The following is a 16,028-nucleotide window of genomic DNA, read 5'->3' on the forward strand; positions in this document are numbered from 1 at the left end:
TTTCAGCTGCTGTACTCTCACCCATTAATGGTCTCATCTGGATTCAGGTGATTTTATCCGTGCGCTGTATGAGTCAGAGGAGAACTGTGAAGTTGACCCAATGAGGACTCCACCTTCTGTGCTGCCTGATCATCAAGCCAACCTCCGGATGTGCTGTGAGCTGGCACTCTGCAAAATCGTCAACTCTCATTGGTTAGTTACAGAGCTGACATAGACCAAACTTCCATGGGCCGTTCACACAGTCTGGAAATGTTTTTAAATCGATGTGCCATCTATACATTTCCTGGCTGAAAAACTGCAAGATGTATTGCAGCAATTAAATAATTAGGATTTGTTTTACTGTTTTTGAAAGATATCTTTTATGCTCACCGAGGCTGCATTTATTTGATCAAAAACACAGGAAAGACATTATGAAATATTATTGCAATTTAAGATAACTGTTTTCATTTGAACATGTTATATAAATATAATTTATTGCTGTGATGCAAAGCTGAATATTCAGCATCATTGCTCCAGTCTTCAGTGTCACATGATCCTTCAGAAATCATTCTAATATGTTGATTTGATGCTCAAGAAATATTTAGTAATAGTATTATCACTGAAAAAGTTGTGCTGCTTAATTTTTTGTGATACAAAACCATTAAAAAAAATTATAATAAATAAAACATTTTTACTGATTTATTTTTTTATATAATTTGTAAAGTTACAAAATATTTATTTTTCAAATAAATGTTTTTTTTTTTTACTTTCTATTCACTTTCTATTTTATAAGGATGTCATAAGGATGTCGTTACCTCGAGTTAATATGACGTTCCCACAAATTAATATCTCGTGGCCACGACATATTATCACATTCCCACGAGTTATGTTGTGGCCATGACAAAACTAAGTAAACCGAACAAGTCACCTTACGGGCACTGTACCTACCTAACGTAAACTTGTAACTGTTCCTTACTTCAGTGTGTTACACATATAATTTTGGTGTCTTTGGAAAGAAAACTCTTTGGGCTGTACTTTTTATCAACCAGAAATTGAATAGAATTGAATTGCCTTGAAAAAATTTTTTACCACACTGATTTTTTTTTTATTTGATATAAAAATGCATGAAATCAGTCCTGGAGCAATCTAGAAAAGTAATGGGTTGAAAGTCAAATGTCTCATGAGTTTCTATTTCAAATCTGAAGAAGATACCATGAAAATTTAGATTCCTGCAACCATTTTTCTGAGACTATGTCTAGTAACCCCCCCCCCCCCCCAAATATAAAAAATATTTACCAACTGTATTTAAGGCTTCTACAAACTATTTTAGTCATTAGACATACCACTGCATTTTTTTCAATCATAAAACAATAGACAGAAACAATAGACAGAAATAGACAGAAACTTAGACATCATTTAAGTCAGCGGTCCTCAACCCCCGGTCCACGGACCGGTACAGGTCCATTTGGTACTGGGCCACACAAGAAAGAATAAATAACTTACATTAAAGCTGCAGTCGGTAACTTTTGGCACTCCCGTCTGGCGGAAGAACATTGTAGCCGGAGCTACTTCTCTCTGTTAACATCTATGGCGAGTCACACAGGTAGTGTGCTACTGTGCAGCGTTGCCGACCCCAACCAGACTAAAATAGTCCGAATATAAACCCTTATTATAAGGGTACCATAGTGATTCAGGAAAAGACAAAAACACGGTTTGGGAAAATAGATTCATGATGTACTCGCTCATTATATATATTTTTTACATTTTCGATACAAAACAACACTGGCCCAACCCTGCACTGATTGAACCAGTAGAGCCGGGCGCGGTGGATTTGTGCGGTATCTTATATTTTTAAGGCATGTTTAAACGTCACAGAGTCAGTGAGCGTTAGGGGCAGAGAGGATGTTATTCATGTTATGTTGTTTGCGTGATGTTATGAGGACGCTGCTAATAAAGTTGCATAAGAATACACAGTGGATTCATGTTTATTACTATATTTACAATATACCACAGTTTTTATGCCAGTCGTATCATTGTATTTTGTTGTATTTATCCGTCACACCTTAAAACCCGGTCCGTGAAAATATTGTCTGACATTAAACCGGTCCTTGGTGCTAAAAAGGTTGGGGACCGCTGATATAAGTAATTTATTTGAGCACTAGAAAGATACAATAAGAATAATTTGAATAAGAAAAATAAAAAAAGATTTAACGTTGTATGCTTATGATAGAATATCCTGAGATTGCTAGAAATGCAGCATTTACAATGAATTCTGGACATATAGTCAATTATCACGTGCTGATGTGCTGATGGCCAGTTGTAGAGATGGTAATCAAAGAGATGCGATGATTGGAGATCTTCTTAAAAAAATTTCTTAAGATTGCATGATGAAAATTTACTGTAACATATAGAGAAAATTATATCAATAACAATACACATGATCCCTAAATATGAATTTTGACTTTTTTTTTATATCTTATACATGATGGTGCAGTGAAAACATGATATCACACCAGCTGCTTAAATCTAAATGGAAATAATGTGTATTATTTGTTTCTCCTAGTGCGTTTCCAAGAGAATTGAAAGAGGTGTTTGCATCCTGGCGTGTTCGATGCGCTGAGAGGGGAAGAGAAGACATTGCAGATCGACTGATCAGTGGTTCCCTCTTCCTGCGCTTCCTGTGTCCAGCCGTCATGTCGCCATCCTTATTCAACCTCACACAGGAGTACCCCGACGAGCAGACCTCACGCACACTCACCCTCATAGCCAAAGTTGTGCAGAACCTTGCAAACTTCTCAAAGTCAGTACACACATCTCTAAGGTCTTCTAACTTTATTACCATGTTATCATTTTCTGCTGTATTACTAGAGTACAGTAACTCATGCTGGTCTTTTCAGCAGGGTAACCGTTCTGTTTGGGGATTTCCGCCCAGTTTTATGGGTTAAATTATGACGTCTGGGCTGTCATCCCAGATCGTTAACCACTGAGCTATAATAAACTGTGCAGCCGTTACTAATGATGAACATAATGATCATTCACATTATCATTGTCTTAAAATTCAAAGCTGACCATATAAACCCCGTGTCCTTAGCAATCCCTCACTGCGTTACAGGTTTGGCAGTAAGGAGGAGTACATGTGCTTTATGAATGAGTTTTTAGAGATGGAGTGGGGCTCCATGCAGCAGTTCCTGTACGAGATCTCCAATCTCGACAGCGTGAGCAACGCAGCTGCTTTTGAGGGCTACATCGACTTGGGAAGGGAGCTCTCGATCCTGCACAGTCTCTTGTGGGAAGTCATGGCACAACTAAGCAAGGTAGATGCTGTTTGATAATCTAGATGAGGATGAGTGTGATTGTCTACTTACGTTTGCAATCGGTAATCAGTTTGGTCTCCTCGGTCTGTTTTTACCGTGTCAAAGGATGCTATCATTAAACTCGGACCATTGCCCCGACTTCTGAATGACATCAGCATGGCCCTTCGTAACCCTCACCTCCAGCGACAGCCCAGTCATCAGACGGACAGACCGCCTCCAGAGAGACAGACAGACAGGCTGCTCTCTAGGCCCAGCTTCAACAGGGGCGTCTCGTCTGAGTTCCAGAACCTCATGATGAGGGACCTCAACAGGTATGTTACTGGATGTTGGATGTGTGTCACCTCTGTAGAAACTACTTTCCAAATCCTAGCGAGCTGACTACTTAGTCTGTATTTTTTTGGCACCTTAGCCAAAGGTGAAATGGATGCTAAAAATGTAAAAGTATTATTTTTTTTTTAAATATTTCACTTTCTATTTTTAAACAATTTTATTCTATTTTACAGAGATGGTGTTAATCATGATTTGTGGTTTATTGTCTTTTATAATATCACATTTGTATGAAACAATTAAATAATTTAGAATATTGTATTTAAAAAAGGTGTAAGAGCATATATTAGATTTTATATGAATACATTTTATTTTATTGTATTCTATTTTAGTTTTATTCATTTAGTTTAGTTTAGTTGTCAAATGTTTAATTGTAAATTCTTTTATGGGAATTATTTTAGTATAACATTTAGATTTTTCTTTTCCTGTCACTTAAAAGGAATCATAAAAAAGACTGATAATTGAATAACATTGTTAAATATAATCTTAAGCAAATATTCAAATGAATATGCTTTTTCTCATACTGGTTTAATTTAATTTCTTCTGTCTTAATTTGACCCTCTAACTCTAGCACTCTCTATTCTACTTCTATTCTTTTTTAAAAATTAGACTTGCACTCTATTCATTTACTAACTACTTGTTTCTTTAAAAAAAAAATATTTTCTAATCTTTTTGTATTCTGTTCATTTTTTTTTATTTATTATACAACTAACAAAAGCAAAAAGGCCTCTAACACAAGCTTGCTCTATCCCTTTTCTATTTTATCTGTTTTCTTTTATTATATAATAAAAAAAAAACTTGCTACTTGATTTTGATTGCTTCCATTGTCCTCATTTGTAAGTCACTTTGGATAAAAGCGTCTGCTAAATGATTTTATTTTATTTTATTATTCTACAAACTTAGGGTTATTGTTGTTAAATAAAACTAAAACCATAAAAAAATTAATTACTTGAAAAAAAAAATAAATAAGCCGAAATCAAATAATATACCTTATTTTATTTAATATATTTGCTAGCATTTCTAATTTTTGCTTAGTTTAGCTTAAAGTATAAAATAACTAAAACTAAACAAATTAAAACTAACAAATAGATATTAATAAATGCTACGTTAAAGATACACTAATAAACTTTTACTAAGATTAAGGTGAAAAGTCTAATCCAAAATATTAACAAACTATAATATTATATCAGTGATACTAAAATAAAAAAGTTTATTTTATTAATTAATCAAATAAATAATTGAATAAAAATCAAGAACAAAAAAGATATCACATTATATGGCTCGATAGGTTTCGGAACTAAGTTTAAGGGAATGTCTAAATGAATATTGTTAGTAGAGAAAATGAATGTGGATATGATTTTCCATGTTAACGTTCTCATATCTCACATAGTTCAGTCGAAATCACTCGCCTGCCCTCTCCAACCTCTGCCATGTCCAGTGGCGGCGCCCCTCCGTCCCGGGCCGGAATGGGAGGGTTTGCAGACCACGATCATCCTCACCGAGCCTCATCTAAAGACGTTTTCTATGTCGCCCGTCCCCCGTTGGCCCGCTCCAGTCCAGCGTACTGTACTAGCAGTTCTGATATTACTGATCCAGACCCAAAGGTAAGTCCTACAGGACAGTGCTTCTGATAGGGTGGGGGGTGCCCCTTTCATTTAGAGATCTTTCAAGACTATGGTCAGTGCAAATTCTCATGTGAATAACAGCTCGCTCCCTAGCACACGTTTCACCAGCAAATCTGAGGGTTGGCTTTGTTCCTGTGGGAGAAGGAAGCACCACTGACCTGCTTACTGCAGAGTCAAATACCATCCAAGCATGGAAAGAGGGCTACGAGATGATGTGGGTGCAGTCAATACTTACCATAGAGATTCTTAACCTTAAAGGGGTCATATGATGCTTTTTTAAAGATCATTATTTTATGTATTTGGTGTAACAGAATATGTTGACATGCTTTAATGTTCAAAAAACACATCATTTTTTCAAATACTGTACATTATTGTAGGTCCTCTATGCCCCGGCTCTCTCAAACGCGTCATTTTCTACAAAACCCCTCCTTCCGACAAGCGCAGTTTGCTCTGCTCTGACACCACAAGCACGCGTCAGAAATGTTACACCCCTTTCCATAATCGTGAGCTTCAGCTTTCAAAATAAATGTAAAGACCATCAGCTGACTCCACTGTGTGACCCTGTCTCTCTCACACACACACACAAACACACACACGCGACACGCAAAATTCACGCAAAATTTGACCATTCCATAGCAAATACTTAAACTACTGTAATAACAAAACATGCTTACAGTAACTGATTCAGAAGCGTCATATTGTCGTAGCAAAGTCAGAATTACCTACTCTCCTAGGTTCACGAAAAAGGTCGTCCATAAAATGTTCTGTTGTAAGTAATCTTAAAGATTCCTAAATGCATCTACTTTTAGAAGGCCAAATAAAGTGCTTTTGTTTTCGTCTAGAAACACACAGCATCTCCCTGACATGGCTGCTTCAACACTCACTGTTGTTACGGAAGCCACGCCCTCTTTCTTTGTGTGACCATTTGGGTGGCATTACACAAATCTTCCCACATAGTAACGTAGACATGTGGGGTGTGTTTGAATGAGGTGTTTTAGGGGGGCGTGGCAGAGTCTTAACTTTGATAAAGCATATCTCTTTGGATTTGAAACTTTAGTCTTTGCAACTTTACATATCTTCTTTATGCACCAAGAGCTTGTAACACTCCAAAGATAAAGGAAAAATTGAAATCGCATCATATGACCCCTTTAATATTGCCTTACCATTTGGGATTCAGTGTCCTGACATAAAAGCAATAGTTCACCCAAAAATGCAAAATTGCATGACATGCATTTTTTGTAGTGACCAATGCTGTTGAAAAAGCACTGTAAAGGTAGTCCATATCATTTGTGCACTATATTCCAGGTCTTCTTGACATATAATTTAACAGATTGAATTATAAAAATTTCCCTCTTTTTTTCTTTTCTTTTTTGGCTTTTGATGTCTGTTTTAGATGCACTTTAGTTCTAAAATATACATTTTGAACATGTTTGATTTTGTTACAAAGGTTTCAGATGTAATTGAATTACATTTTCTCACATAGAAGTTTTTGGAAATGATTTCTTGTTATATTATATCATTGTAAAAATGATATTATATTATTTAAATATTATAATATATAGAACATTATATTTGATAAATACAATTTATTTGACATTATTACTTAGACAATATTATCATCAGCACATTATTCACGACTCTTTTAAATAGAAATATATTTACACAAACAATGAAACAATGAAATTTAAATGCAACTTAATGGCATTTAAATTAATTGTATCATATGAACTACTTTTAATGTATTTTTTTCATATCAGTTAAATTAAAAGCTAATTTGTTAACATTGTTGAAAAATTTAAGGACAGTTGGTTGTCTTCTTTATTTTAATTTTTTATTATTATTGTTTTTAAATATGTTAGAAATTTTATGTCAAGCAAATTATAAACTATCATCAGTCATTTTTATGTGATTTTTTTTAAATGCATTTTTGTTCCACAGTGTAACATTGACAAATTTAAATGAGCCATAAAAAAATGAGTATTACTCTCATTATTTATTTACATTATTTAAATAATATGTATTATATCATATACTACTGTATATTTATATAATCAAAAAAATATTGCTAGAAAAACCTGGCTTTTGTTTTTATGCATAAAAAGCAATGGCATATAAATATGGCAGCATGCTTTTAAGCATAAAAATGTTACTTCTAAGTTCCATTGAAAAAAAAAGAACAGCATATGGGAGTAAATAATGACAGAAATTTCATTTTTGGGTGAATGATTCCTTTTAACCCTTACGTTAATACACACACGCTGTCAAGCCACGTTCTTAACCGGCCACACCTGCTGCGTTCGGCAGGTATCTGCAGCGTTCTCGCCCGTAGGTTCTGCTGTAGGTGTTAATGAAAATGTTTCTATGATGGACCTCCAGGATTCAAGAATGAACAGCGTCTCTAACCTGCAGTCTGTGGGGGACATGCTCAACTCTTCCCAGGCCTCGATTGCCGGCCTCGGCAGCTACGGTGGGTTCCCGGGCTTGGGAGGAGGCCTCGGAGGACAGCTGCGTGCCGGAGGGCGTATGTCGGCCGGATCCGGGGGTTCCAGCATGTCCGGGGGTCTAAGGTTGAACCAGCTGAGCCAGATGGGAACCACCACCGACTCGCTGTCCCAGCAGCAACAGCAGCAAGCCGCCGCGCTCCGCTACCCCCTCTCCTTCCAGAACCCTCTGTTCCACCTGGCTGCTGATGGTCCTCAGCTTCACCACCAGCACAGTCGAGCTCAACCTCCTCCTCCTCTCCTGTTGGCCCCAGAGCCGGACACCTCTCACCCAGCTTACATCCCGCAGTTTGCCCACGGTGGCTTCTCCCGCAGCGAGGACCTCTCCACCCTCAGACCCGGCCCTCATCTGGGTCAGCCGAGCATCATTCACTCCCACAGCTACAGCGACGACTATAGCCGCCATAACCAGAGCGAATACGGCCGACGCCAAATCCCCATGCACATGCAGGTAGTTCCTTGACCATTTCTAATGGCTTTTGGATCATTTTAATCTTAAAGGGTTAGTTCACCCAAAAATGAAAATTAGGCCATGTTTTACTCACCCTCAAGGTGGCCCTAGGTGTAAATGATTTTCTTCTTTCAGACGAATCCAGTCGGCGTTATATTAAAAATTATCCTTGTCTTTCCAAACTTTATAATGGCATGGGCAGATGTTTTTGTTCAACAGTCCAAAAGAAGTCCAATAAAGCACATCCATCCATATTAAAACATGCATCACGCAGCTCTGGGGGGTGAATAAAGGCTTCCTGTAGCGAATCGATGAGTTTTTGTAAGAAAAATATCCACATTTAAAATGTTATTAACACCTTTCTTTCACGTATGATAACTATCGTAGATGGAAGCCGTTCCAGGGCGGATGACGTAGGATGTATGTGTTGCCCACACACCATTGATTAATGGCAAATGCTGAAGTGTGGAGGATAGACAGCCAAACAAAATGCCGGTCACAAATTAGCGGATTTGTAAAGAAAAATGTTGGAGGATTTCAAAGCCAAGAGGAGACTGCTTCTCCTTTGGTAAAGTAAGGAAACTTTGCTTCCTTTCCTCCTGTAAACAAATGTTGGCGCATGCGCTGTGCCTACATCCTACATCCTCCGCCAGAAAGGCTTTCTCTCGTGAAGGCGCGTACGACAGTTAGCGGAAGTTACACTAAACTGTTTCTATAATTTTAAATATGGATTTATTTATTTTTTTACAAAAACGCATGGATTCGTTACAAAAAGCCTTTATTCACCCCCCAGGAGCCATGTGATGCATCGGTTTAATATGGATGGATGTGCTTTATTGTATTTCCTTCGGACTGTTGAACAAAAACACCTACCTATGCCATTATCAAGCTTGGAAGAGCAAGGACGACTTTTAATTTTACTCTGATTGGATTCATCTGAAAGAAGAAAGTCATATACACACAGGATGCATTGATTTTCCTTTTGGGTGAACTAACATTTTAAAGTAGAAGTTATTTCAAAAAAGAAAATAGTGAAGTGACATAATTCGTGCTCTGCATTTAACCCATCCAAAGTGTGCACACACACAGAGCAGTGAACACACACTGTGAAGACACACAGGGAGCAGTTGGGGGTTCGATGCCTTGCTAAAGGGCACCCAAGTAGTGGTATTGCCGGCCCAAGATTCGAACCCACAACCCTAGGTTTAGGAGTCAAACTCTCTAACCACTAGGTCACGACTCCCCTTCATTGGTTGAACCATCATCAAAAGCCTTGATGGGCACCTTTCTTGGCCATTTTTGAAAGACTGTTGAGAAAGTATCATTTTGATGATAGTATAGAAGTTCTCTTTCCAATACAAATATGTAAGCATTCTTGAATCAAGATACATTTACTTGTATTGTTTTCTTAAAAAAAAAAATCTATAAAATTTAAGTGATGAATATCTGCCATCACGGTCAGAAAAATAAACGTTGTTTTCATTTTGAATTAAGTTAATTTGTTTGACTCCTCTGGCAGATATCTGTTCTAGTATTAAATGTAAACATGTATTTATATATATATATATATATATATATATATATATATATATATATAGTAAATATATCTTGATTTAAGAATGTAAAGATATTCCTACTGGGAAAGAGGACAAAAATATTGAGTAACAACATCATGGTTCCATGATGTGAAAGTGAAGTGACATTCAGCCAAGTATGGTGACCCATACTCAGAATTTGTGCTCTGCAATTAAACCCATCCGAAATGCACACACACAGAGCAGTGAACACACACACACTGTGAGCACACACCCGGAGCAGTGGGCAGCCATTTATGCTGCAGCGCCCAGGGAGCAGTTGGGGGTTCAATGCCTTGCTCAAGGGCACCTAAGTCGTGGTATTGAAGGTGGAGAGAGAACTGTACATGCACTCCCCCCACCCACAATTCCTGCCGGCCCGGGACTCGAACTCACAACCTTTCGATTGGGAGTCCGACTCTCTAACCATTAGGCCACGACTTCCCACTTCCCACTGATCAAATGCTACAAAGAAGCTAGAGTACCATCATCTTCATCATAAAATGAGAAATGGGACACTACGGTCTTGTAGACTTTACAAAAGTCCACATCAAGTGTGTCATTTCAGACAGCGACTAAAAACCCTGATATCTTGGAAACTTTCAGTCCCATTGTCCATTGTCCCAAAGTAAAAGAAAATTTTGTATATATAAATATATATATTATTATATAACATTTATATAATAGAATCAAATAGAATCATAATCATAATTATAATTATATCACATGTATATTTTTGAAATGCCTGTGGTTTTATTCTATGATATAAAATACAACCATAATAGCTGGCTCATGATTTTTTTAACTTTATAATGTCGTAAAAAACACAATGTCTAGACATATTTATTTATAAAAAACTATATAAAATATTAATTGAATTCAGCTGTAAAACAGCTTCTCCGAAAGCAGCAGTAAAGCAAGTCACTTCATGTTGATTCAATTCACTAACAACCAGTCCCATTTACAAAACAAATCTGAGTCAGATATGAGATATGTTCTGCAGCTTGGCAGAAAATAATAGTGTCATTATTCAGCTTAATTTAGTTAAATGTTGATTCAATTCATTCCGTGCAAAGTTTATCAATAATGAAACCACTTCAAGGCAGATTTACAGAAGACATTGTTATCCAGCTCAATTCAGTTTTGTTCTAATTTGATAACAACCAAAACTCAGGTGACAGTAGTGATTCGTAAACTTTTGTTGGTCACAGAGCTTATTTAATAAAAAAGCAAATGGACATATACTGTGGGTACTTTGGTTCATTCACTCCTGCAGCATTTTATTGTATTTTATTCTTATTGTACTTAATGGATTTAGTACTTTCTGTACGGAATATCTGGGAAAAGTGATTTCGCAATAAGCAGTGTTTGTTACTTAAGCATGTGTCTCATGACCAGGAGCAGCAGCAGATGGCAGGCATGGCATCACAGACTGGCACATCTCATTCATCGCTCGCCACGCCTCCTTCCACCGTTCAGCCTGTCCGTCAAAGCTCCATGGCTCCTCCCACGCAGCGCATGAAATCACAACCCTCACATCAGCTTTCCGTGAGTTCTGCCGCCGCCGCTCCTGCGGGCAAGACCAGGCCACAGAGCGGAAACCTGCTCCAGTCCCCGGAGTCTGGCTTCGGGGGCAGGCAGCAGGGCCCTCGGCAGCAGCTGTCAGTCAAAGACAGCACTCCGCCTGGCCTGCCGCATCAGCAGAGCTCCACCAGAGAGAGCCAGGGATCGCAGGGCTCTCAGGGCGGAACCCCACAGTCCACACAGCAATCCAAATCACATCAGGAACGACAGCAGATCCAGCAACAGCATCTGCTCAAGCCTACCATGAGCAAACAGGTGTTCCAATCAGAAACCATTCTTCACTCTCCCTGCTATCAAACATGTGCTTTTGCCTAGCTTTTTTATGTGTGTGATTTCTATCAAATTATTATAAAAAAAGGGGGGGAAGTCTTGTGAAGGAAAGACTTCTGAAGGAAAAAGTGTAGACTTTAAAAGTTTATTAAAGCCAATAAATGGGAAATAATTTAACAAATCATTAAATAAAAAAACTATTATATGTATATATATATATATGTATATATATATCACACACATAAACAATGAGGATCTTCTTAAAGTGGTAGCATCAAACTTGGACACTTTTAATATTCAATAGTGAAATAAAAATAAAAAATCATAATTTATTCATCTGACTAGAAAACAGTTACATCTAAAATAACACACAGGGAGTTTTTCACATTTATTCTTTGCATTTTAATGATTTTTTAAGTTTATTAAAGCCATTTAATCAACAATATCTTTTTTTTTTGCATATTTTTAAAAAAGTCAACACACACACACACATATATATATATTATTATTTTATATATTATATATATATATATATATATATATATATATATATATATATATATATATAAAATGCTACACAGGGACTAGAGAGTTAAATGTGGTGAAAACTGTTAAACAGAGATGAAAGCACAAAATTTTAATTGGTAGTAATATACAATTATCAAGCATACTTAGTAATTATTTTTAATGCGTAATGCATTTTAAATTCAGAAGTCAAAAGTGACAGTAACAACATTTATAATGTTGCAAAATATTGTTTTTGAAATAGATGCTATTCGTTTGGACTTTCTATTTATCAAAGAATCCTGAAAAAAACATATCACAGTTTTCAAAAAAATATTAAGCAGCAATAAGATTTCAACACTGATAATCAGAAGAAATGAGCAGCAAATCAGTATATTAGAATAATTTATGAAGGATCATACAACAATGCAAACTGCAGTTAAGATGCTAAAAATTTTGCATTGCATCACAGGAATAAATAACATTTTACAATATATTTGAATAGAAAACAATTTTTAATTGAAATAATATTTCACACTATTACTATTTTTACAGCATTCTTGATTTAAATAAATGCAGGATTGGTGAGCATAAGAGACTTTTTTTTAAACATTAAGAATCGTACCAACCCAAATCTGTAGTGTAAATATTGAAGATGGAGTTTCCACACTTACATGATCTTGTGTTCTTTTCCTCAGGGCTCTTCCCAATCTCCAACCACCCTTAACCCCTCGATCCCTGCCTCTGAGCGAACGGTCGCCTGGGTGTCCAATATGCCCCATCTTTCTGCTGACATAGAGAGCTCCCGCATCGACCGAGAGGAATACAAACTCAAGGAGTATTCAAAGAGCATGGACGAGTCGCGTCTGGACAGGGTGTGTTTCTGAGGGTTTATTAAAGTCATACCAACAGAAATTGTCATGCTAGAAGGGTGCTGTGATGTGATTGTTGTGGGCAATTTTGGTTGAGCTATCCCTTAGTTTCTTGGTCCAAACTTGAGCTTCATTCTTGTCTCTGTCATTGTGCAAACATGCCACAAGACACTCAGTTTTGTTTCCCACCTTAGCGCACAAGTGTCAAAGAGATGCATGTCATGTCTTTCACCCCTGCAACAGATGGTGCTGGCAGCCTCATTTATGCATTATTTAAATATCAAATGAGAACGAGTAGCCTTCTTCAGGAGAGAGCAGCATGGGCTTTTAATAAGTTCCTCCTGGCTGCTCTTGACCCTCTGTCCTCCCCTATGTAAATTTGTGCATAGCTGACATGCAACTGCTTTTCATTGTTTCACAGTGTGCCTGTTAAAAGACAGCTTCATCTTTAGCTATGAATCAGCTTTTTTGAAATACATCTTCTCATTCCCGTGTGGTGTGGAAGGAGAATTTGCTCATTTGCATTGACCTTGGTTGTCCACCTAGGCAACATTTTAATGCATGAATGACACGTTCCTTGTGGAAAAGCTGCAGGGAGCAAAATCATTCTTGCTTGTAAACCAAATGTTGGCCAAAATCTGAAAGCAGCTCATTACTGGAAAAACCACACTGTTCTGAAAACGACTGAGCTGCAAAAAAATGCACAAACAGTCATTATTTACCCACCCTCATGCCATTCTAAACCCGTGTGGCTTACTTTCTTAGTCTTTATTTCTCACAAAAGATGACATTTTGACAATTATTGATACCAGGATATGCTTTAGAAATGTCCCTTTTATATTCCACATAAGAAAGAAAGAGTTTTGATTTAAGATTAAGTAAATGCCCACTACTTTTAGTTGTGGTAAATCACCAACGCAACGATGAACACTAGTTGTACTTTATTAACATTTTTATTGCAGTTTTTTTTACTTTTTTGCATTTAAGTTTATTAAATTTTCACAACTCATTCTGTTTGTTTTCATTCTTTTGTTTTCATTTTTATTTTACTTATTTTATTTTTAATAAAGTTTTATTTAATGTTAATTTTTGTCATTTTAACTTTATTTTACTTTTATTAAGTACTTTTTAATGTTTTTAATACTTTTTAAGACTTTTTATAGATTTTAATTATATTCTAAATGTTTTAATAGTCCATTTAATAGACAATAAAATAAACTATTTTAATTTTTTTTTTTTTTACAATTTATGTAATTTTAATTACTTTTTATTTTGATTACAACTTTTATTTTTACTTTCATTTTTTAATACTTTTAATAAATGGTTGAAGCTTTTTGTACCTAACTTTGTTTTGTTCCACCATTTAATGGAATGGATAATATGTTAATTATAATTATAATTTCTAAAAATATTAAATATACACATTTAATTTTTTTTTTTTTCATTTAATTTATATTTATTTTTCTAAATTAATTTTTATCTAACTTAAATGCTTTATTTTTTTATTTATTTTTTCATTTATTTAATACTTTTTACCTTTTAATACTTGTAAAACTTTTTGACACTTTTAGTCACTCACTCACCAACCTATTACCATCTGCACTGATAACACGCCTGCTGTCCTCCTCTCTTCTCTGGACGCAGGTGCGTGAATACGAGGAGGAGATCAACTCTCTGAAGGAGCGGCTGATGATGTCACACCGCAAGCTGGAGGAGTACGAGAAGAGGCTGTTAACTCAGGAGCAGCAGACCAATAAAATCCTGCTGCAGTATCAGAGCCGACTGGAGAACAGCGAGAGGAGACTGAGACAGCAGCAGATGGAGAAAGACAACCAAATTAAAGGAATTATCGACAGGTAATATGAAAAAAAAGGCTGGAGAAACATTGAGCGGTGGTTACATGATCACACTCACCGAGTATACTGTACTTCCATTCCTTTGACAAAGACCCCTTATGTAATGCTGTTTAGAAATAGTGCCCCAAAAAGTATTTGTATAATTAAACCACACTTAAAAAATATCTGAATGACACTACATTGAGATAACAAAATATCATACTATAAAAATCTCAAATCTAGTGGCATTCTTTAAAGTTTAAAGAAATATAACACACTTTCACAAATGAAATATTAATAAAATGTAAAATAGCTGTTTTCTATTTGGATATATTTTAAAATGTAATTTATTATTGTGAAGTAAAACTAAATTCTTTTTAGCATCATTACTCCAGTTTTCAGTGTCACATGATCCTTCAGAAATCCGCTCAAGAAACATTTCTTATTTTTATCAAAGCTGAAAACAGTTTTGTTAAAGCCATGATATTTTTTTTTTTTTTTTTTTTTTTTTAATGAATGGAATGTCTGAAAGAACAGCATTTATTTTAAATAGAAATATTTTGTTACATTATAAATGCATTTATTGTTTATTAATATACCGTATATTGAACCTTTATCACTTTTGATCAATTTAACGCATCCTTGCTGAATAAAATTATTAATTTTATTAATTTATTTTTTATTAGATTTTAATAACTTTCTATTCAATTTTATTAAAAAAATTATTTTAAAAGTTTAATTTCCTTTTAATTCACTCATTTAAATTTTAATTAGCAGATACAGTATATTATTTGATATCTCTATTATTATTATTTTTTTTAATGATTGCAGATATCCCAATACTTTTTAGGGTCACTGTGTTTATGTTTAGACATTTTATAAGGGGTTCTCTAAAGCGAATCGTGTCACTCTCATGTTAGTTTAACATAGACCTCTCAGTCTTGTAATTGCATGTTGTGTCTCTTCACAAAGCTACTTTTAATTGATGAACTGGTTTCATTTCCTCCCTGTTGTTGCGTTACTTTGCTTCATTTCATCATTTTTATTACTGTGTTATTTGGATTCTTTTTAACTGTGTGAATCTACAGAGATCCATCTTCCAATGTTTTGTTCACTGTTATAAATGACGTCTCCCCACCCATTGGTTAATGAAATGATGATGTAACTTCCTGTAATGCAGCACTTACCGCAT

General features: G+C 35.7%; 1 protein-coding gene across 11 annotated transcripts in view; it reads left to right on the forward strand.

Moving 5' to 3' along the window:
• Nucleotides 1-16,028, forward strand: part of LOC132158852 (ras/Rap GTPase-activating protein SynGAP-like) — a 124,809-nt gene that overhangs the window by 90,778 nt on the left and 18,003 nt on the right. For 10 of the 11 annotated variants that reach the window (XM_059568456.1, XM_059568454.1, XM_059568450.1 and 7 more), the window contains 9 exons: nt 48-192; nt 2,543-2,779; nt 3,092-3,293; nt 3,399-3,604; nt 5,011-5,224; nt 7,685-8,197; nt 11,170-11,610; nt 12,828-13,004; nt 14,646-14,857. In XM_059568456.1, coding sequence (XP_059424439.1) covers nt 48-192; nt 2,543-2,779; nt 3,092-3,293; nt 3,399-3,604; nt 5,011-5,224; nt 7,685-8,197; nt 11,170-11,610; nt 12,828-13,004; nt 14,646-14,857 — 2,347 coding nt within the window. The remainder of the gene's footprint in view (nt 1-47; nt 193-2,542; nt 2,780-3,091; nt 3,294-3,398; nt 3,605-5,010; nt 5,225-7,684; nt 8,198-11,169; nt 11,611-12,827; nt 13,005-14,645; nt 14,858-16,028) is intronic. The other variant, XM_059568458.1, reaches the window with a different exon arrangement.

Source organism: Carassius carassius, chromosome 15, assembly GCF_963082965.1.
Source record: "Carassius carassius chromosome 15, fCarCar2.1, whole genome shotgun sequence".
NCBI classification, from domain to species: Eukaryota; Metazoa; Chordata; class Actinopteri; order Cypriniformes; family Cyprinidae; genus Carassius; species Carassius carassius.